This window comes from Peromyscus californicus, unplaced genomic scaffold (genome assembly GCF_007827085.1).
Source record: "Peromyscus californicus insignis strain IS unplaced genomic scaffold, ASM782708v3 Scaffold_9__1_contigs__length_137607984, whole genome shotgun sequence".
NCBI classification, from domain to species: Eukaryota; Metazoa; Chordata; class Mammalia; order Rodentia; family Cricetidae; genus Peromyscus; species Peromyscus californicus.
The window spans coordinates 115,862,723-115,886,479 of NW_026294617.1; the positions used below are offsets into that span (position 1 = coordinate 115,862,723).

Here is a 23,757-nt window from a genome sequence, read left to right on the forward strand (position 1 = left end):
AACTGAACAGTGCTCCGGTGCTTCATGTGTGCATGTGCTCCGTGACTAGCATAGGTCCTGACCTGCCTCTTGCCTGACACGTCATTCTTTTCCAGTCCTGTGTGCACCTGCAGCCGTGAGAAGGCCATCCCTGGTGTGGTAGGGAAGCTCTGAGGAGATGGGGCCCGTGTGCATCTTGCACCAGGTGTTTGCTGATGCTGAGAGGGGAGTCCAGTGTTAGGATGACCACTGTGGGTGGTAGGAGTTGGGGATCAGCTAGGGGATTGTCTGAGGAGAGATCTGTATGGAATACTTGCTATCCCGGGCAGTGGGAGCTGCCTATGGACTCTTCACGCTTGGTTTCACAGACCCTACAGTTTGGAACAGTTAGATATATGAGGCGTTCGTTAGATCTGTTTTCCACAGGCAAGGACTGCAGTGCTCTGGGAAGCCAAAGACCCTTCAGGGGTTCTTGTTTCCTCAGGACTGTGGCCCAGGAAGCCTGACACAGCCTGGCTACTGTGCTGTGCTTCCCTGCCCCTGGCACTTGGTGTCACACATTGTTCCCCTCTGTTCAGGGCCTCGGCCCAGATGTCTGGCTTCAGCTAGGATGCTGTTCTGACATCCGCCAGTCGACTCCTTCCTCTCTTCACGGCGCCGCGTTGCTCACCGGTGTTTTTCCTTTAAGATCTATTTTGTTTTTATTTATGTGTCTCTGTGTGTATGTGCCCACAGGGACCAGAAGAGGATGTTTAATCCCCGGGGGCTGAAGTTACCGGTGGTTGTGAGCTACCAAATGTGGGTGCTAGGACCCTAGCTCCAATCTTACGCAGCAGCAGCAAACTCAACTCCAGAGTCATTGCATATTAATTCCTGCCCCTCCCCTGGGTTAAGGGAGACCCCTTGTCTACCCTGCATTCACAGTTTAGTGGCTACACCTGCCTTCCACAGCGCTCCCACGTCCTCACACTGCCCTCGCCCTCGGCCACCCCAGGGCAACCCTGCTCGCTTGTGACTTTTATTGCTCATCTCTCCCCGAACACCACCACCACCACCACCACCACCACCCCCCACCCACCACCCCCCCCACCCCCCACCCCCCGCTAGTAGGCACTTGTCTGTTCAGTTCCCCGACTTGTCGGAAGCCCTCCAGCCCTGCTGATTGTACCAACAAACGCTGCCTTTCCCATGGTCTGCACTGGGGCTAGAGTTCTGTGAGCAGTATGTAGGCAGGGCACGCTGGGAATGGCCTTGTGACTGTGTGGAGTGAGAGACACTGGCCCTGGCCTCGATGAGGAATGTCCTGTTTACAGATTTGAGTTTTTATCTGTCATGCCATCGTATCAAGACAGTTCTGGGCAGTTTGTGTAAACTGGGACACCAGAACCCCGTGGCAAGAGTAGGATTGACTTTCTGTGTATTGAATTTTCCACCAGCCCACACTTTCTTCTTTGCTGTGGCAGGAATTGTCCCAGGGACGTTTTACTCCTGAAATAAGTCCCTGCTCTAAGAAGACAGGTATTGTGTTAGTGTATGCACTTAGCAGACCTCTGTAAACGGGCTACCCATCTGCCGGAACCGTAGTGTTGGTTCAGAATAAAGAGGGTCAAAAAGTGTGTGCCGCATCTTCCAGAGAAAACCTTCCCTGCTGGCTCATTCTGCACTGTCTGGGGACAGCCTTCGGTGTACCTGTCCTGTTTATTCAGGCAGAGATGTTGACTTTTTCTTCAAACATTTGGCAGAATGTTAATTCTTCCTTCCATTGCTTGCTAGGCTGGTACTGAGGTTCTATAGCGTTTCAGCTTCCCGCCCTGCTGATCTTGAACATTGTTTCGGTCTGGGCAGGAGCCTGGGGTGAAACTGCTCCTCTCTGAGCAAACAGGAGTAAAGAGGTCAAGAGTTCAGAAGCTACCTGACAACTTTGATGAGCTGCACCCTCGTATGTAGTTGGTCTTTTTTTTTTTAAAATAAAACTAGCAGAGGTGGTAGAAATATTTGGTGATTTTAAGATAATTTAGTTTTCAAAACTACAAAACGTGAGATTTGCTTCACAGAGACTTCAGATAGCAGCCAAGTACTCATTCAAGAAAAACATCCTTCAGAATTGCCACTAGGTCCAGCCAGCTCTGAAAACAGCACCCAGAAGTTGATTCTGTTGGCAGAGCAGTGGATTTTATTTCCCCTGTACTGGAAATTGAAGGGCCATAGTCTCCAGGTATAAGGTCAATGACTTTCCCACCTCTGTCTTGCCGTTTCTGAAAAATGTCACCCAGTAGCTCTTGGTTGTACCCATTTCTCCTCCTTATGCTGGACACGACCAGTTCCTGTCTGCATTTCCAAGCCTCCTCCTTTGGATCCTTGTGGATCCACTCCAGACGTCTGCCACCCACATGGTGATTCTTTTCATCAGTACCAGCCTGCCCCACCCACTCCCACCCACCACACAGATGGTCCCCGAGCAACTTCCTGTCACTAGGGTGATGAATGGGCGCCTTACAAGGAGCCAATGTGCGGTGCCATACTTGCTTTTCTGAGTGCGTGCCATGTCTCTCTGAGCTGCTGTGTTCCCGCCACACCAGTCTCCCTACAAACTCAGGGACTTGTTACTCTCTTCTTACCACGGGGCAATTTTGGTCTTTCATTATTTGATTATTTCCTCTAACTGAACTGTACTCCAAACCAGAACTGTGTCTGTTTTCTTACCTCTGTGTATCTTGAGACATGTAAGGTCAAGTACAAAGCTGGAACTCAAAAAGACTTGAATTACTGTAAAGGGATGGATTAGTGGCTTTTTGAAGTATCCATTTAGTGCCAGTTAGGATGAGACACTGTTCCATTCCAAGATAATGGAGAGCCTGCCAGGCTGAAAATAACTGGATATGGAAGAAGTTTTCCACTTGACAAGGCAGCAGATGCATCCTTCTGGAATCACCCCATTAGACCGTTTTCCTTTCCAGCCTTGCCAAAGGATCAGTTGTGCTGGCCCTGGAAGCCGAGTCTAGCAGGCTTCCATCATTGCACCCCTCTCTGTTTCTACTGGGGGCCATTCTCAGTTCTGTCAAAAGAATGTGCCTTTGATGCCTAGACATCAGAGGAGCGACGTAGAGGATCAGTGCGCGCGCATTCCCAATACTCCCCCTCTGCTGGGACTGTAGAACAAGTTTTAGGCGTATTAGGAAAGCACAGGATGAGCACCCCTAATCTGGGAGTCTGGGTTCAGTTCCTGGCACCCGACTGGCTATTTATAACTATCTATAACTCCTGTTCCAGAGGGTCTGGTGCTGTCCTCTGAGTTCTGTGGGCACTGCAAGCAAAACACCCATACACATAAAAATAAATAAAATATTTAAAAAATAAAAAATTAAAGTACCTATTCTCCGAGTGACCCAGCTCAAGCACCTACCTGTGCAGTGCTGGGAGAAACACTTAATGTTTCTAAACCTATTCAGTTATTAGTTAAATATGAGTAATCTCAGCTATCTACTGCATCGAATTGGTGTGGGACACTTTAGGCCAATATTACTCTACACAAATGTAATTTAATGCAGGCTGCACATACAGCACATTTTCCAGGAATTATGATTAAAAGAGAAAAGATAAAGGTTTCTCAGTCCCGCCAGGCCCCGGGGTCTGGACAAATCTCTCCCACCCGCGGTCCCGCAGACGTTTATAAAATAATCACTCAGAGGCTTATATTAATTACAAACTCTGTGGCCTAGGGCTTCAGCTTCCGGCTAGCTAGCTGTTTCATCTTAAATCAACCCATTCCTATAAATCTACATGTTGCTACGTGGTCGTGGCGTTACTGGTCTGCTGGCATCTTGTTGCTCCTTTGGCGGTGGCAGGCATCTCCCCCAACTCTACTCTTCTTCTCTCTGTATCTCTGCTTGGATTTCCCACCTGGCTGTAAGCTTTCTTGCCATAGGCCAGAACAGCTTCATTTATTATCCAGTGGGAGCCACACATATTCACAGCGTACGGAAAGACATCCCACAGCAGATGCAATTAATTATAGATTTATATTTACCAAGTCGATCTAAAATATTAACATTTCAATATGGAATAAATAACAAAACAGCCATTAGTGAGGTTTCATATTCTTTTGATTCCTGTCACATCTTCGAACCTGGTGTCCACTTACCACTTGCCTCCGTACCTCAGTTTGAACCACCACTGGTTAGTACCAACCACATTGCTAGTACTGCTTTTGCAAATTTACATTAAAAACAGAATCTCAGGGCCAGACATGGTAGCACATGCCCTTAATCCCAGTACATGGGAGACAGAGGCAGTCAGATCTTTGTAAGTTCAAGGCCAGCCTCGTCTGCAAAGCAAGTTCTAGGCCAGCCCAGGATACATGTCGAGATCGGTCTCAAAAAAGCAAAAACAAACTTAAGAAAAAGTAAACTTAAGAAAACGAAACGTTTTCTTAGTGGTGAGACCCTGTTGCTGAAGGTACAAGATGACTTTAATTGCAGGACAGAGAAATCGAGCTAGAACTGACCTGGAATCTTCTTTCCTGATGCATAGCTTTCATAGTGACCAAAGGTCCTATGCAGGCTGCTGGGCAAGAAACGTCATCCATGGACTTACCCGGTGCTGAATCCTGAATGCTACAATACCGACCTTACAGGAAAGAATGTGCTCACAGGTATAATAGTGGCATGACCGTTACAGAAGTAACCAACCGCTTTCTGATGAGATTTGAGGCCTGCTCTGTGGAGAGAATTCGTGTCTGGTCAAAAGCCTGTGGACTTGGAAGCAACATGCTACTGTTGTTCTGGCCAACAGACATGTTACCAAACTTCCTTCTAAATATAGATGTATATATGTTTATACTCATAGGTTAGCGTGACTCTCAACCTTGGTCAGGGAAGCTTCTTTTTGCAGTAGGCAATAGTCGGTGCAGAGTCTTATACCTGGTCCAATGCTGAGAGTAAGTGACTGTCCAGAATACGGGCTCAGCCTTAAATAGGACACCTCTGTCCGTCTCCCTAAGGCCCAAGGAGCATCATGGAGGAGGGACTAGAAAGAGGTTAAGAAGTTTGGTGGAGTCCTGCGAGATGCTGTCCTCTAGACATAATGGCCGTTGCAACTTAGGAACTCAGAGCAGCCGAGGTTACCTGCACAAGACTTGCGCAAGATCATGCTAGTCCAGTAATTTCTGCATGGGTGGGGGAGGGGCTCATGAAGCTCCATCCCTCCCTGAGGAGCTATTGGCAAGTGAAGCCTGCTGGGGTAGGAGGAGTCATTTTTCTTTGAGAGTGCAGTCCACGTTCATTCAGACGGCGGGATTCAGTGAATGATGAATGAAAGAAAAAGAGAACACAGAGAAGGGAGAGACACGGGTTGGGGGTGGGCCTGGGAGAGCTAGAGGGGGTAGTTGGAGGTGGACATGAAACAGATTCATTATATATGTGTATGAAAATATAAAGATCTAGTATCTCGGGGCTGAGAGTATAGCTTCGTGAAGGACACCTGCTTGGCTGTGTAAGAGACCCAAAGTTGGCCCCAGCACCACAAACAGAAATGAAAATAAGTATCTCAGCTCATATTTTGCATTCAGCAAATTTTGACGAAAGTATCATTACTCATGTTACAACTCCAGCAGTTTGACGGACAGACATTGACGCCACACATTTGCATACACGACTGTGTGGGAAGAGTGTCAGGTTGGGTTTTCCTTCCAGCTCAGAAGAGTAACAGGTTGCCATTAAGGGCTCCCAGCACTCTTCCACAGCAGTCTCTCTGCGTTTCAGAGGGAGGTCAGTGTGGGGTTTCTGGGTACCCTCCCTTCAGGAAATGGGAAGGGGAAACTGCTTCAAGTGCTGTGTGCCTGTCTCTGGGGTTTGGCTCTTCTCTCGTAATTGTTTGGAGCTGGAACAACTTGATTTTAAAACAAAACATATGTGCTGAGGGCAGTTGGGAGGACGTTTGCCGCTGATGTAGTGCCGAAGGTATGCAGCAAGCGGAGGCCCTGCTCCGTGCCATTTGCTCACTTAGGTGTGGAACATTTCCATTCAGTCCAAATTATGCCCCCTTTCCAAATTCTTAAACCCGAGTTTGGAAAGACACAAGTCAAACAGGAAACACTGAAGCAAAACTATAAAGGAAATTATGAGTCTCTTATTTTTTTTTCTTTCCCCTCTGTGGAAAACCATCTCTTTCCTAGTTTTTTATTCTGATTCTTGAAAGAAAAGAACGATTTTCCCCAAAGTGCCAAGAGGAGGAAAGAGAGCTGTGTAAAGAGAAGAAGGTGCGCACCGCACCCCAGCTGGACTTCCCACTTCCCTCCGTGCTCAGCACCAGCATGGCGAATGTCCCTTCCACAGTCAGTCCTTATGTGAGGCAACATTTTGTCTCTTCTTGTTTGAGATGGAGTCCCTGGTAGCCAAGGCTGGGCTGGAACTCCTGATCCTCCTGCTTCCACCTCCAAGTGTTGACATTGAGGTAGGCGCCCATCTCTTACTTCAGCACTTCCTCTGCTTGCTGGCATGGTCCTATGTTATGTCCTGATCACATCCCATAAAACTTCTGGCCTGAGTGCAAGGCCGTTTCCATCCCAGGTGGGAATGGGAACTCATTAGGACTGGTGAGAGCAATTGCCCTTAGCTAAACCTCCATTCTTCCACTTAGGAGCTCTGTGATCTCCAAAACTTATCCAAACTTGTTTTCCCTTTTTCCTGAAAAGGGCCAGTATAGTGCCAATTTCAAAGTAAAGCTTCTGTGACGCTCAAAAAAAAGACACTGCGTCCGACACAGTCAGCACAGACCCTCGAAAACATGGAAAACGTAAGCGTGAGGGGCTGGCATGGGCAACCTGCAGCGAGACAGGCAGTTAACCAGGATACCTTCTGTTCCCATCCCTCCCACTGCTGGTGGTGGTACTGTGGCTGAGCACTGCATCTGGGATGGTGACTGTTGTCCACAGAGAGCTTTAGCCTTAGAGAGTCAGACATTTCCCCCCTGGGGTGCCTTTGGTTTCATTTGCATAAAACAAAGCGTGAATTCTGCCCTCTGGAGTAATCCTGGTCTCAGAGAATCCTGTATACTCCTATCCACCTGCCAGTTGTGACTGTATTTTGTCTGGCACCTATAAATAGGACACGGACCTGCCAAGGTGTTTTCTTGAGGAAATGTCTCTCTAAGGCAAGTCTATGGAGGCATTTTCTTAATGATTGAGGTGGGAGGGCCCAAATCACTGTGGGTGGTGCCACTCCTGGGCAGGTGGTCCTAGATTGTATTTAAAAAAGAAAAGAAAGAAAAGGCAAGCTAAGCAAGCCTTGAGAAGCAATCTAGTAAGCAGTGTTCCTCCACGGCCTCTGCATGAGTTCTGCCTCCAGGCTCCCGCCTTAAGTTCCTGCCCATCTTCAGTGATGGACTGTGATGTGGAAGTGTAAGCAAAATAAATCCTTTGTTCCCCAAGTTGTTTTTAGTCATGGTGTTTCATCACAGGAATAGAAAGCTAATCATGACAGCATTTTTAAGGTAGCTCCCTCAGAGCAAGGGCAGGAAGAATGGAGGCCTAGTTTTTATTTTTATTTTTATTTTATTTTTGCGGAAGACACACTGAGGCTTTTCGATGGGTGCATAGAATGTATTGCACTCTATCTTATTTGATGTCATATTGTTTTTGAGCTCTGGGAAGTTCTACATTTCTCTTTTTCCACTGGGATTTACTATCCCCCTGCCTCCCTCAGTTCAGACTCCCTGCTGTGAATGGCAAGATCTTGCTAGGCGGACAATTCTCAGACTTCCCGGAAACTGAAGAATAGCTGCCCCCCACCACCACCATTGTGCTCTTTGCCCACGCTCTCAGTAGAGAGCTTTTCTGACATTTAACTTAATCAAGATGTTAGTAAAGTAAACAGTGTTCTCACACTGCTGTCCGACGAAAACCGTTTGCCACCCCACCCCCACTTCAGTGTTTGGAAAGTAAAGTGCACGTCTCTGTTGAGAGTAAAGACAAGGAGTGGGTGAGGTAACCAGTCACGCACGGCACGCTCAGTCCGGGTCATGGCTTCCTAGTGGGTGGGCGGACCTGCACCATTGGTGCCTCAATTGTAAGACAGGCTGTTATTTTAAATACTGTCAGGGGTGGGGGACGATACTATGACTTTTAAACCACATTTCAGTTTCAGGGATGTTAAAATGTAAAGGGGAAAATGTGTGTCTCAGAGCAGACAGGATATAGTGAGAATCAGTTAATGTGGCAGGCCCTTTCCACCATGGGTGCTGGCACCGTCATGGCCTTCCCGTCCCCAGAGTCATGGCCCTCCTGTCCCCAGTGTGGCTAACTGATGGAGCAGCAAGGTAGTCGGCCTTAATTCGCTCTGCATGCTGTGTGTGTGCCAAGTTATCCGTGGAGTTACGGGATCAGCTTAGACCAGGAAGAGGAATTCATGAAGCCTTGGGAACTACAGTTTTAGTTTATAAAAAACAAAACAAAACAAACCTCACAGATCTGGGGATTTCTTTAGATCACTTTGAACCTAATGGGATTCTTACTGCCTTTGAAGGAGCCATAAAGGACTTGTTGGAGGACACAGGGGCTCCTGTGTCCCCTCTGCTACCTGGTCTGCTCATAATGGTTCAGTGGGACAGAGACCGCTGTGTCTCTAAATTCGTGCCTTTTATGTCCATGTCTAAAGAACAGTGGCTCAGATTCTTGAACATACTCACTCACCTTCTCTACTCTAAATGTTCATTTCATTCAAGATTCTACCTGAAGATTTTAATTCATAATTTGAATGACTTTGAGGCACCTACCTCTTTTCAATGTTATAATAATTTTAAGCGAGGAGGCCATGGTATTTCTTTTCCTAGTTAATGCAGATTTTTTAAAAAGCTTTTTTCCCCCCCTGATCAAGTAATCTAGTGAAGCAATTAATTGAAAACTTACTTTCTCTGGGCAGTGATGGTGCATGCCTTTAATCCCAGCACTTGGGAGGCAGAGACAAGTGGATCTTTGTGAGTTGAGGCCAGCCTGGTCTACAGAGCTAGTTCCAGGACAGCCAAGGATACATAAAGAAATGTCTGTCTCAAAAAACCAAAGAAGAAAAAAGAACTTATTTTCATGAGTAAAAACATGGATTTTCCCTAACACTTACCCTGATCTCTTTTTCTCTTTCAGTTTTTTGGAATAACATTTCTTGGAATTGGACTGTGGGCGTGGAATGAAAAAGTAAGTTGAATCTCATGAAGGCAAACAGGTTTGGTTCAAGGCCATATCTTGAATATTCCCTTTTGTCTTTGACCACCACAGGGAAAAACAACAGTGTTTAGTGAAAGGAAGCCCGCTTCAAGACTGTTTGGGTGTCTAAGGTGATCACTACATCAAATTAATCACTATAGTCACAGTGTAGAGTGTGCAGAGGGGACTGGGTTTGACCAAGGCATAGCCTCCCCCCGCCATGATGATCTCAGTATGCTTAGGAATGTCACTGTGTGACCTGTAACCTTTCACCCCCATCTCGTGTCTTATGAACCCTTTTGGAAGATGACTTAAATGTTAAAAAATGGTTTGTCATGCCGTGTGGTAGGAAGAAAGCCAAATATAAATTCCTGTTTAAATATCAGATAAACTCATCACTGGTGCTAAAGAATGTGAACAGGCAGCAGCTGGTCATAAATATTAAGAAATGCTCTAAGTCGATGGTCACATGTAGTATAGAAAAAGGAAAATCTGGAAATACCAAGGGACATATTTCAATTGGCAGTGAAGATGGGGCTTCTGGGCTGGTAAGCAGGCCCTTGTGTCTCCTCCTCACTGCAGCTTTAATTTTCTCTCGCTTTCCCTGGTCGCCACTGAAATTCAAAAATGAGAGTCACCCCCTCTCTCTTCCTTGTTTGGAAGGGAAGTCACTCACAGCATGTTTTGGCCACACAGCAAAGACTTCTGTCTCCTACCTTGTGAGAGTGCGCAGTGTTTGGATTGGTCAGTGTCCTAGCAAACTGAGGACTTAGCTAGTCTTCTCTTACCTCCTGATGTTTGTCCTCATGAGTCTGGCTGTACTTGAAGGCAAAGGTTCTTTTGAAGTGTTAAATGTGTTAAGAACCATTATCAGTAAATAGAAAGGAGACCCCAACCAAGGCTCCTGTCAAACAAAAGACTTTCAGATGCCACCAGGTGAGCTTTCTCTGAGTAGAGCCTCTTGCAGATAGACCACAGGAGGCAAAGAGTAAGACCTGAGTCTTCCCGTTGACTGGGGGTGTTGCTCAGTGGTAGAGCATTGTCTGAGTTAGTCCCAGCACTGCATGAAAGGAGGGGAGACACCATTCTGTTGGTATAATGCTTGTCAGACAAATGTGAGGACCTCAGTTCATCACTACACGGATGCAAAAAGCCAGGTATCATCGCACCTGTTTTTAATTCTGTACCGGGGCGGTAGAGACAGTAGGATCCCTGCAGCCAGGCTGTGAGTCAGTGAGCTTCAGGTCTCTCACAGGTCCCAGTGAGAGACCATCTCAAAACATGAGATGGATAGCAACTGAAGAACGCCACCTTTGACCTCCACATGCATGTGCACACATGTGAATGCACACTTGCACACGCACATGCACTCTTCATATGTGAATGCACACACACACACAAACACACACACACGCCTTTTTTTTTTTTTTAAACAAAGAAAATAGGCTGAGTGAAATGGTCTAGAGCAGTGGTTCTCAGCCTTCCTAATGCTGTGACCCTTTAATACAGTTCCTCATGTTGTGGTGACCCCCAACATTAAAGTTATTTCGTTGCTACTGCCTAACTGTATTTTTGCTACTGTTATGGGTAGTAAATGTAAATATCTGATATGCAAATATGGAACCCCAAGGAGTCACAACCCACAGGTGGAGAACCACTGGCCTAGAGGGTAAAGGCATTTACTGCCATGCTTGACAAACTGAGTTCAATCCACAGTTTTCATCCAGTGGATGGAGAGAGCTGACTCCTGAGAGTTATTCTCTGACCTCCATGGCATGTATGTATCACACACACACACACACACACACACACACACACACACACACACACATACTCAGAGAGAGACACATGCACACACACAATAAATGCATGAACGTAATACAATTTAAAGAAAGAATAAGGAGAAAAAGGCAGCACCCCTTTTATATTTATAGAATGCGTCTATAACATATAAAGTACATTCCAGAAATGCACCACTGCCAAGCAAACAGTAACCTTTTGAGACAAAGCCTCCCTTATACAAAGTAAGACAAATTAAGTTCCCCGAACAGATAAGTTCATCCCTCGAAACTTCTCTGTTGAATACCAATCTTCTCTTGGATTGTGGTTAGCTTCTTCTTCATCCCAGTTAAGCCTTGAGATTTGTCCGGGTGGAATCTCAGAAATTCTCCCTTTAGAACCCTCTGTTTGGTTAAATGCCAGATAACACAGCTTCTTATAACCCTTTAATAAGAGCCATTTGTGGCCGCTTTGAAAAAGATACTGGAAGGCATTCAATGAACCAGTTGTCTGTCCTAGCAATAAACAGGCTGTTGGTCATTTTGAAATTTTTTTTCTCTTTATGAAATACAATCATGTTTTTATTTTGTTGGTGGCCTCACATATCTCTTTTCTGATAAAATAAAAAACTTCCAAAATTGGCAGCATCTTCCCAATAGAGGAGGCACCACCATGTTCAGAAAAGGATGACATAGCGGTCCTTTGTCAGGGCCGCTGCCAGTAAGTGGAACCTTTTTCTTGAGAACTGATGTTACATGGCCCACATCACTCAGCTACTACCCAGCAGAACTTGATGAGCAAGGTGCAGGTAAGAGGAGCAGGGACTCAAGGTAGCCAGCCATACAGTAGCCCAAACTGTGGCGCACCGCGCTTGAGTCTGGACCTTGGACACAAAGCTATAGCAAGGTTGATGCGGAGTCCCTGCCTCATGCACTGACATTCTAGGAGAGACACTCACTGGCTGGAAGGAGGTCACTGGCCAGAAACTGCGTCCAAACGCTGGCAAGAAACACTAAGCACAGGCTACGTAGAGCGTGGCAGGAGACTGGTATCTGCCACTCTACAGTTTGGTTGTTACAGTAGTAAGATTTAAACCCAGGGCTTTGTGTGTGCCAGGCAAATGCTCTGTTACCGAGCCATAACCCTAACCCTGAGGTGTCCCTCTTAGAGCTCAGAACCAGCCTTCCTGAGGAGGTGGCATTGGGATCTTTAGGAAGTAAGAGAGATCTACGTAGGAACAGGTTGAGGCCATTCAGGGAGAGGGATGACAGGGCCTTGCTGATTCCACCTTCGGAACTGCAGAAGCCCCTTGTCCCTCCACCAGCCCAGGTCTCTAGTTCAAGGTGAACCCCAGTCGGGTTGAAGGTGGGATGTAGTTTGAACCTGCTGAGCTAACACCAGTTTGAATCAGTAAACTCCCAGACAAAGCTGTGACATTTACTTTAAAGGGGGAGTCAAGGACAAAGTTTTGAACTGAGTCAAAGCTGGAACGATGTTGGATCCACAGCAGGGCTCAGATTTCTGTAATACACAAAACACACTTATGTAGAATACAGAGGCAGCAGAGGTAAAAATTACTACCCTTCAAACTTAGTATCTATGAGTCATAGTTAATATTGCAGGTGAGTACTGGAAATAATTATTAAATAATTGTATCTAAATTCCAAATTGGCCTTGAAGATACAGAGAATGACTGTGTCTCCAGGGGAAGCTGGTCTGCTCTTAGTTTTCCATGGTCTCAGGATCTGCTCCTTGGAAGGAATGTTAGCAGTTGTCCAACGTGAACCTCCTCTCTAACGCCCTCGGCAACATGTAGCCGGAGTGAACTCATGTATCCCAATAACATTACTGAGCACATAGCTCGTGATGGGTCCTAATGCTGGGTCTAGGAAGATGAAGCAAAGAGTTGGAATCCTCAGACTCAACCTCAGACCTTAGATGCAGGAAGGGCATGCATATATCCATAAAAGATATACATACGAGAACATTGAAGTAAATGCTGGTTGGGACCGAATATGCAGGTAACAGTTCCCAGGGTTCTCTACTCTCACCATTTCTGTCTCTGGGTTACTTTTACTATTAAAAAATTTTTTCCCATCAGATGAGGATCATGAACTGTAGATTTTTCACTCTGTTTTGGAGCACTCCTGTCAGAATCCACAGAATAAATCCTTCCACATGCTTGCTCCTGAGGTTTCTCAGGAGGGAGCTCTGCTTCCTTTGAGGTTACCAGATGAAGCATCTTTTCTCTGGGTGGTCCTCACATGCTATGGGCCGAAGTCCCACCACCATCCTCCTGGTCACGTTCCTCTGGCCTCCCTATAGTCTATCCTCTCCATCATTGAGAGGCTACTAGAAGAGCCATAGAAAGTATGCCTAGGGGCTGGAGGGATGGCTCAGCGGTCAAGATCACTTGCTGTTCTTGCAGAAGACCTGGATTCAGTTCCCAACACCCACATGGTGGTTCACAACTGTCTGTAACTACAGTTCCAAGGGGGTCCAACCCCCTTTCTGCCCTGTGCAGGCACTTAATGCACATGGTATTATACATATATGCAGATAGAAACATGCACAGACACAAAATATAAACAAATTAATGCTCTCAATATTGAAATACAATTTGTACAAAAGAGAATAGACCTGGATTGTGTCCCATCTCCCTTTTGCAGCGTCCACACACTTTGAGACCCACTGCCCATCCCTGAGTCCACAGCCTGCTGACAGTTCCAACTTGTTCTCAGACCCAGCTGGCTTACCACATCTGCCTCACATCTAGCTGGGTTTGGGGGTCAGTGCAAGGTTAAGCATGCCCATGGTAATGTGTGGGTCCACCTTTCCACTCCTACATCCCGAAGCTCTCACCTAGAAGGCTGCCCTTCCACACAGTGTGGCTTCAGCTGAGCATTTTTATCAGTCTCCCTCAGTTCCTCATTCTCAACGATGTCTTGCTCCTTTCCCGTTTCCTCTACCTCCATGTCTATGAAGACCTGACTCGGAAGGGCTGGGGTGGCCTGTGACCGCTGTTTGCGCAGGCCTTCTCAGTTGTTCTAGAGGCAGTGACTAATAAAATCCCTCAGAGTGTCGATCGGGTGAAGGACATGTCATTAGAATTTCCCTTTGAGACTGGCATTGGATCACCTGATGTGCACCCTGGGGTCAGTCACAGGGTTTCTACTTGCCATTGCGTCGGACCATCTTTTGAGCCCTGTGTTTGATAGGCGACATCCTCCACCTGGTCTTCTCCCATCCCTTTGCCAGCCTAGGGACTTGGCAGAACCTTCCACATTCTCACGGAGCCCTTGCTGGGTCCTGCCACAAACCTTGTTCTCATCCCCTGACACTTAGAGCCCATGAGTAGAGCAAGGACGTGGCGCTCCACTCCTCTCATCTGCTCACTGGTTCTAGGAGACCCATGCTCTGCCGCTTTTCCCTCCTCACGGCTTTGCCAATTCCACCTCACCTTCTTGACTTCTAAAGTTTGGTTCTGCCTTCACTCACGCTCTGGGGAGTCTCAGTGGGTGGGGGTGGGGCTGCACTTCATAAATCCTGGGACTTCCAGGTGTATTTCATTGGCCCCATCCTTGTCTGAACCTCGGATTCTCACACACAGTGGCCTACCCAGTATCTGTATTTAATGCTTCAATGGGCTTCTAACACTCAGCATATCCAGGACAAGACTGCCCTGTCACAGTCCTGCGTTTCTAGTAGACCCTTCGCTTTCTTTTCTTTTAAAACTACATTCATGTCGTCAGCAAATAGTCACCTTTACTCTGCAGCTATACCGGTCCCTTGTCCTCTGTGCCCCTTTCGTAACAATGTTATGAGAGTCCAGCTGTGGGACTTGGCCTGCATCAGTATGGAGGCTTTGGTTTCTGCCCACCCTCCCCCACGCACCCACCTAGGTCAGGCATCTTGTAACAGCTGAGTGTTCCCCAAAAATGTGAGGCAGATCCTGTTGCTTCTGTTCCAGACCATGCAGTAAGCTTTCACCCCAGAGCTGTGGGGGAGTGCCTGTCACTTACGACCTTATCTCCTGCACTGAGCCCTCCTTTCCTGTGCACCAACCCCTGCTGTCTGGTCCTCTACCACCCAAAAGTGGACCCAGCACACCATGGCCCCTCAGCTGCTCTTCTTGGCTCGGTACACTTACCCCGGACATCCCCGTCGGCTCCTTCCTTTCCCTTCTGATCTCTGCTCTCATGCCATCCGCCCATAGGCTTCTTGTCTGTTGGAGGGAGTCACTCTCCCTGTCCCTAGCCCACTCTTCCCCCATCCTGTGTTTTCCCACCTTGGAGGACTTCTGCTTATGCTGTAAAAACGTATTGCTGGGTTTCTCCCTGGGACAAAGGCAAGCTCAGTTGGGGGCGAGGAGCCTTGATTTCCTGCTGGGCTCCAGTACCTTACTACATTAAATGGCACATTTTTATTTTATTTTAAATCATGGGGGGCGGGGAATGTGCATATGAATGCAAGTGTCTGCAGAAGACAGAAGAGGACATCAGATGTACTAGAACTGGAGTATGTATAAGCTGCTTGATACGGATGTTGGGTACTGTACTCAGGTCCTCTGCATGAGAGGTACATGCTCTTACCGGCCAAGCCATTTCTCCAGTCCCTAAACAGCATATTTTAGTGTGATGCTTAAGAAATACTGTCTAGGGTCTGGGGATGTAGCGCAGATGTTCAGGGCTGCCCTGGGGTCCGTCTCCAGTACATAAACCGGATGTGTTGATCGATGCCTTTAATCCCATCACTCTGGAGGTGGATTCAGGAGGATGAGGACTTAAAGTCATTTGGGGCTATGTAGAGAGTTCAGGCTACATGAGATCCTGTCTCAAAGACAGAAAATGTAGGAAAGGGGGAGAAGAGAAGGGAAAAAATACCATCTACACAGGGCATGATGATGCATGCCTGTAAGTCCAGCACTTGGGGGCAGTGTGGGCAGGATGATTACAAACTCAAGGTCAGCTTGGGCCACTTGGTAAGACCATGTATTAAAAACAGTCATAAGAAATATGATCTTTGAAACAGTGAAAGATGAATAATGAACAGTGGCTGCATTCTGTTAAATCCTGGCCATTCCATGACCTCTGTCATTGAGCTACGGCAGTCATCGATACCTAAGAACTCTAGTGAACTGACTGTATTCACACTTCTTACTGTATGAAAGGAGATAAAATTATGTCTGGTTTATTTCTGGTGTCTGATATGAGGGATACGGCCTTCAGAATAGCCGTATTTGTGAGTGCTGGGAAATGGCCTTTCACTTCTATTGTTAAGAATGGGAATCTATATGATCACCTTGTTTCTGTTTTTTTTTTTTTTTTTTTTTTTTTTTTTTTTTTTTTTTTTTTTTTTTTTTTTTTTTTTTTTTTTTTTTTTTTCGAGACAGGGTTTCTCTGTGTAGCTTTGCGCCTTTCCTGGAACTCACTTGGTAGCCCAGGCTGGCCTCGAACTCACAGAGATCTGCCTGGCTCTGCCTCCCAAGTGCTGGGATTAAAGGCGTGCGCCACCACCGCCCGGCGATCACCTTGTTTCATGGGAGAATTAAGATGCTTCCCCTCTCTTGCTCTGTCCATCTTTCCTGCTCATTACTTAGTTCTGGGCAGAGCCAGGAAAGGGGGTTGCGTCACTGATGACTGCAAGGGGGAGTTTGACAGACAGTTGTTGGTGGGGAGGAGGGGATTCTGCTCCCCTGATCCTGCATGTGACTCTGGAGTTTCCAGTGTTCCTCTGTCTTCTCTATCTAACATAGCCCCTTCCACTTGGCAAACCGAACTCCTTGAGGACAGTAGTTTGTGCCTTCGGCCTCACGGTCCCCTCCTGTGGAATGGACATCCAGATGTTCACAACCACATGAATCAGGTGCGCAGAGAACTCTGTGCTTGCCAAGTGCTGGTTAGGATAAAAACATCCTCATAAGGGGGTTTCATTTTCAGTCCTGTGATCTATGCATTACCTTGGGTTAAATTTTAAGAGGAAGGTGGTGTTCTGTTTCAGAAATAGGGAAACTGAGGCCCTGAGATGTGAAGCTGGGATTCCTGCTCGCACTCTCTCTCTCCTTGTCCCTCCTGGTCCTCTGTCATCCTCCCTCACATTCTCCACCAGTTCCCTGAGTGGGGAGAAAAGAACAGGCACACAGCCCTGATCCCAGGAGGGACGGTGGGAAGTGAATCCTGTACTGTGGCTTTCCCGTGTTTAGAGATAATTCTGTCTCTTCAGGGCCTTTTTCCCTCCCTGGTGTCTGTATCTGGAAGGCTGTCCATCACCATCTTGTAGTAGACTTATCCTGGAAGAATGCCCCCGTGTTCCCAGGAAGGAGAGTCAGGGATGCTGGGACCTGGACAGTCAGGCAGTTCACGGCAGAGATTAGGTTCCCATCACCAAAGAATGTGGTAGATAGAAGGACTTGGCTACCCTGGCTGTGGGCCACTTTGAAGGGATAGCTATAAGATGCTGCAAGTCGTCTTCAAATATTTCCCTTTATTGACTGAAGTATAATAAGTTTTTCTGCCTCCCTCCCTCAGCTATCCTTGTCACCCCCTGAAGTTCCCTGGTATGTCTTAAGCGCTGCACACAAGAAAGCTTTTGGTCAGAGCCTGGAAGATGACCCTGTGATCTCTCAGCCTTGAAGCAAGTACAGGACATGATGAAAAATCAAATAAAATCTCTGGTTTTGTATGTAACCCTTGAAATGTTATTCAGACAAACTTCTTAGGTACAAAAATTCAAACTGGTTCAAACTGGGTCAGTGGCTTGGTTACTAACGGTCCGATCTCCATTCCTGGCCCATTCTGAGACAGACTCTTGTCTGGCACTAAGGTGTTATCTTTTACCCGTGCTGAACTGCTTTGGGCCCTGAGAAGAGGACAGGGATATGGACCTTGGCCGTAGTTCCTTAGTCTAATTCCTGTCAGCTCCGAGTAGAGATGAGGCTTTGCTCCCGAGCCCGGTGGTGGCTGGTAAGGGTCTTATTGAAGCTTCCCTGCCGAGTCCCTCTGTCTCTTGGTTGCTTTGAGCTGGACTCTGAGTGTCCTTCTTATCCCCACCAGCTCCTCTGTCTGCCTTATGTCTGTCCCTCTGAATTCTGCTGATGTCACATCACGCCATTGGGGGCAGCTCTGCGTGGTGGGGTCATCGTGGCCCAAGCTGCCCCTTCCATGCTGCCCTCATGTTTCCTCTTGGTTACACCCATCTCCCAAAGAGGCCAGAACAGCCCTCGCCTGCCTCTGACAGCAGAGCAGTCAGCATCCCCCCTCTCTCCAGGAGGTTCCCGGGGGTGGGGGGCAGGAGTGAGTCCTCGGGCCCACCTCCTTTCCCTGGTGAGCAGGCCCTGTGTCTTTATCACAGACTACCACCTGCAAGCTCCCTGGCTGTCCCCTTGACACTCGACATAAGCAGTGAGTAAAAAGAGAAGTCTCACCGCCCACAACCCCCCCGCCCCCCGAGTGGTTTCATTCATGAATCACTTATTTGGGGTCTGGGTTCTGGGGATCTGGCCTCAGATTGTCACAGACATCAGAAACCTCACTGGCTGAGCCATCTCCCCAGTTCCTGCAGCAGTCTCCTCTGGGACAGTTTAAGTCCCCTCCCCAGGCTCGCTCTCACCACCTTTTGCATGCCTGACTTGGCTGGAGGGGTGCCTGTGGCAGGGGTGGGTGCAGAACAGGAAGGGCTTAGCTCCTACTCACTTTGGTTGTTTGTTCCGGTGAAATCTGAGACAAGAGTGTTCTAACGCGTCCTATGTGTCTTGACTGAACTGTGCTACGTTAGCAATAAGAAGCCCCTCTCCTGCTGCGGCTCCTGCTGCTGCGTGCAGATGCCATTCAGTAGGGCATCCCGAGAGGATAGGACATACAGCTCAGTGGCCAGGCCAGCTAGCTGCAAATCCCCACTGGGCCCCCTTCTCCCTTCAGTGATCTGGGGGCCTTGCTCTCTCTCACTTGGTGTGTTTCCCCACCAGAGTGCTCAGTTCGGCATGAGGATGAAGTAGTGCAGGCATCCCAGGGCCTGGCAGAGCCGGTGTACAGCAGGGTGACGCTCAGGATAGGGTTGAGCTCTCCCTCGCCGCAGTAGGTCCACAAGCTGCTTCCATGGTGCCCTGCCACTGCCTGCACAGGGTCTCTCAGCACAGAAGTGACCGAGTGCCCCAAGGACAGATCCAGTGGCACCCTGACATCCTCCTCTGCTTTCGTCCCTCGGCACACACTTACACAGACCCTGTTGGCCAAGTTCTGTTTCTTCGTCTCCACACGTGCTGACGTGAGCTTCTGTGCAGGAGCTCCGCTCTGTGCACATGGCACCACTGTGGATCTCTGCCCCAGGGTAGCCTCTCGCTGTAGACACGCTATGGAGTGTCACTGAATCTTCTTCTAAATGCCCACGGCTGACACAGTACTTGGCGTCTCACCTTTGGGCTGCACACTCAGACAAGATAATAATATACTGTGGACTAAAGGACTTGAATTATGGTTCTTCATTCCATAGTTCTGAAGGCTGGAAGTCTAGATCAAGGTGCCGGCCAACAGTTCCAAGAGAAGGCTGTCATCCTGGTCTGCAGATGGTGGCTCCTCACTGCATCTTCACATGGCAGGGTGAGAAGGGAGAGGCTCTGGTGCCCTCCTCTTCTTACAGTGACACCTGTCCGGTCACGGGGAGTCCAGCCTCATGAACTTCTCCAAGCCTAATTTCCTTCAAAAGATTTCACCTTCAACTACTGTCTCGTTGGTGATGATTATGTATCAACATATTAATGGGGTGGAGAGGTGTTCAGTCCTACACAGAGCCTTTATTATTACTTCAGTTCAAACATGCTGCTGAAGACTAGAATGCTCCTAAGCATGCTTTCCGTATTCTGAATAGGTGCATGAAAGTGTCTGGCAAGTGGCAAGGGACATGAGGACCTTAGAACACGGGACATTTCTGTGTTGGGCTGTTTCTGTGTCTGCAGGGCAGCTGCTCACTAGTGTGGGTGGGGACTGTGCCTCGCAGCCAAGCAGCTGTTGGGAGAGTGGCTGGGCCAGGTTCCATGGGGCTGGTATTGCTCACAGGTAGAGCACATTTTGTATAGGCTAAAAGATGATCCTCCTCAGCCTCTCAAAGATACCCCGTGAACATTTTTTTTTTTAATGTGCAAGAAAGGATTACTTGATTCACTCTGATGGCCTTTCTTGACAAGGGAAATGGAAAGGATCGCATGCCTTTGAATCAGCTCGCCTTCCTACAGGTGAGCTTTTCTACTAGGCGTGGACTAAGCTGCCCTCACCCCACCATATCTCCTGAGACTATTTGGGTCTCGCAAGCTCTCCTGCCGCCGCTCATCTCATCCCCTCCCCTCTCCGGCCTCTGCAGCAATTCATCAGGTAGATGGAAAGTTGGGTTTTTACAAAGTGGCTTTGCCAATGGAACATTCTCGGAGGGTCTTGGATACCATAGGCCCCTGCCTGGTCCTTCTGTGGACATCATTCAAAACCACATTTCCAGTTTTCCAAGACCACCCACTCTGTGAGTAGCTGCAGTTTCCTTTGAAATGTTACACCTGTCACTGTCTGTCAGGATGGCAGTGTTTCTTTCCCCTCGTATTCTGGGGAAGTGTTCAGGCCCACCACAGTAGGGCCTGGTGTATGGAGGGGTAGGTGAGTGTCATAACTGTCTCAGAGAGGTCCATCTGGTCTGGGTTTTCATACACGTTTCATGTGCCTGTCCCTCTGTCTCTCGTCCAGCAGTTGGAAGGAATGTGCTTGTGTCTGCAAAGGCAGCAGAGCCCTGGACCCTGGCTGCGTTCATGCTATTTTTGCATTTCTTCTCTGTGTGGGTTGACGGAGAAGAGGCTGCAGGCTGCCAGGTGGCACACAGAGGCTGCTCTGTGCTGGCGCTGAAGAAAACCACAGACACTCCTGAAGTGTGTTGGCTCGGAATACTCCAAAGTTTGTTTGCCTCTTTTTTGTTTCTGGCGCTTGCAGAGCAACTTCTTTGAAGAAGAAATCGTTACCCAGAACAGACTCCTTTATTGTGGAACCACGAAGGAGAAGCTGCTTGAATCGCATAGATGGCTGGCTGCGTGAGGGGCTGATGAGGCGGTGAAGGTGGGCAGGAAGGGTGGCAGATGTTTCCACATTCTTCCTGAGACATACTATGTTCATCAAGCCATTGAACAGCCAGAGCTCATGGGGACTGAAAGTGGTTGAGCAACTAAGAAGGTCATTGCAGAGTTCGGATTCCAACAGCCAACATGTACAGTCAGCTCCCTGGCTGCAGAAGTATCCGGCTGCTGAGTGTGTGATGTCATGTGACTTCTGTGCTCTCTATCCCAGTGTACCACGTCTGTGTACCTACAGAAGCTCCTGTTTACGCATGGTCTCCCTCTGCCTTTCTGTGCACAGCTTAGGTTATTTTCACACACCCCCTAAAGGTCATATTAGCATGCTCCAGATACTGCCACCTCACTAGGCAGAATCTTAGACAGGCATCAGGCAGGGCAAGGACTCGGATTAAGAGATTCTCTTCCAGTATAGCAGGGCTATCACCCCAGGTGCCCCTATGGATGCAGTGGTTCCTCTTATTCCAACATCATAGTGATGCAGATGAGAGAGATGAACTTCACTGAATTCTCTCTTTGTGCCGGGTACTTAGCATGGTGCATTTACTTGATTTACTTCATTTTCATAATAACCTTATGGCATAATTTCACAGGTGGTATAATTTCACAGATGTGTAAATTGAGGCTTAGGCAGGTGAGCTGTCCAACCTATGATCACATAGGCAGTAAGTAGAGAAACTGAGATGCAAAACAGTTTTGTCAGATGAAAGATAATAACAGGGGCTAATGAGGATGTGGCAGAGGGAATCCTTGCACAGTGTTGGTAGGAATGTAAATCAGAGCAGCCATTATGGAGAAAGGCGTAGGGGTTCCTCAAAAGATTAAAGGTAGGAGCCAGGTGAAGTGGTGTATGCATGTTATCTCAACACTTGGGAGGCTAAGGCAGGAGGATCACACTGAGTTCAAGGCCAGCCTGGATTGCACAATGAGCTCACGACCAACCTGAGCTACATACTGAGAGTGTCTCAGAAGAAAACAATAGAACTGTCATGGCCGGGGAGATGGCTCAGCGGGTCAAGTGTCTGCTGCATATGCACAAGGACCTGAGTTCAGATCCCCAGCATCTATGTAAAATCAGACAAGGTGGTACATTTGTGACTCCAGCACTGAGGGGCGGGTTACAGACACAAGACAGTTCCAGGGTCTTGCTGGACAGTATAGCCAAAACTGAGGTTCAGTGAAGGACTCTGTCTCAAAAAAAAATTATGGAGAAGCAGTTGAAGAAATAATTCTAGTGTCAATGTCTGGCATCTACACACTCCCACGTAGCAGGAAGGCACACATACATGCATATAACGCACACACACACACACACACACACACACACACACACACACACACACACCCCTATCATTTGATGCAGCAATCACATTTCTGGATATAAATCCCAAGGAAGTGACATTGGCGTGTTGAAGAGAAGCCCACACTCCCACATTTATTTCAGCACATTCAGAATAGACAAGAAAGTGAGCAGCCTACGTATCCATCAGCTAGTGCATGGATGAAGAACACGTATATATGCTCAGTGGAATACTATACAGCCATAAACGGAGTCCTGTGATCTGTGACAGCAAGGATGGAACTGGGGCATTATTCTCTTAGTGAAATAATCCAGACATAGAAATTAAAAAACTACCTGATCTCAGTCATACTTGAGATATAAAAAGTTCATTTGTAGATGCTGAGAGTAGAAGGGCAGTTGCTAATTAGAGGCACAGAAAGACTGTGATGAGGAAAATTGACACGTGAGTTCTAGGTGTGCATGAATTCTCATGCCCCAACACAGTTATGATAGAAAAAGCACCATGCAGTTCAGAGAGCTACATGAAACATTCAGATGTTTGAATCGTGAAGAAATGTTCAAGATAGATGTTTACCTTGAATTCAACATGACAGTGTGTGAAATGTGATCCTGATTAGTCTTAACAAATAAAAACCTGGAGTCAGATAGCAGGGTGAATCAGATATCAGAGACGCAGAGCAGTCAGCCACCAGAGACTTCTTACTTCTACGAAATCTCAGACCAAAGGCAGCGATCTTATCTCTACAAATCCTCAGACAATGGGGCAAAATCCTGTCTCTACCCATCTTGTATTCTCTGTCTCCACCTCCTGGGTGCTGGGATTAAAGTTGTATGCCACCACTGCCTGGCCTCTGTGGTTAACTAGTGGCTAGCTCTGCCCTCTGATCTCCAGGCAAGCTTTATTTGTCAGAACACAAACAAAATATCATACAAGTATGTAAATTTGTTGACACATTCCATGGGTATCCCATAAGTGCACACAAATTTTATGTTCTTAATGTCTTAGCTTAAAAGTAAATATCTAATATTTTTGAGACAAGGTCTCATGTAGCCCAGCCTGGCCTTGAATTCACTGTGTGCTCTGAGGATGACCTTGAACTTCTGAGTCTCCTGCCTCCATCTCCCAAGTACTAGGATTACAGGTGTGTACCACCACGCCATGAGGGCTGCAGGTGAACCTAGGGCTTCATACATACTAGGCAAGGCCTCTATTAGCTGAGCTAAATTCCAGCCCTGACAGACAATTCTGTAATCCAGCCATTGTCTGGGCTGTCCTACTTGTGTTGAGGACCACAGGGAAATTGCAGATTGAGAACTGTATGTAGGAGGGTGGCTCTGGAATGTTCTCTGCCCCACTGTGGTGTAGATGTTCTGAGCTGCTGGAATACTGTAGATGTAACGGTC

At 47.5% G+C, this 23,757-nt stretch overlaps 1 protein-coding gene across 2 annotated transcripts in view; it reads left to right on the top strand.

Moving 5' to 3' along the window:
* Tspan5 (tetraspanin 5) overlaps positions 1–23,757 on the top strand; it is a 172,640-nt gene that overhangs the window by 121,240 nt on the left and 27,643 nt on the right. The window contains exon 2 of one of the 2 annotated variants that reach the window (XM_052732168.1): positions 9,113–9,163. The exons of the other annotated variant lie outside the window; for it this stretch is intronic. Within the exon in view, the coding sequence (XP_052588128.1) occupies positions 9,113–9,163 (51 nt within the window). The remainder of the gene's footprint in view (positions 1–9,112; positions 9,164–23,757) is intronic. 2 annotated transcript variants of the gene reach the window in all.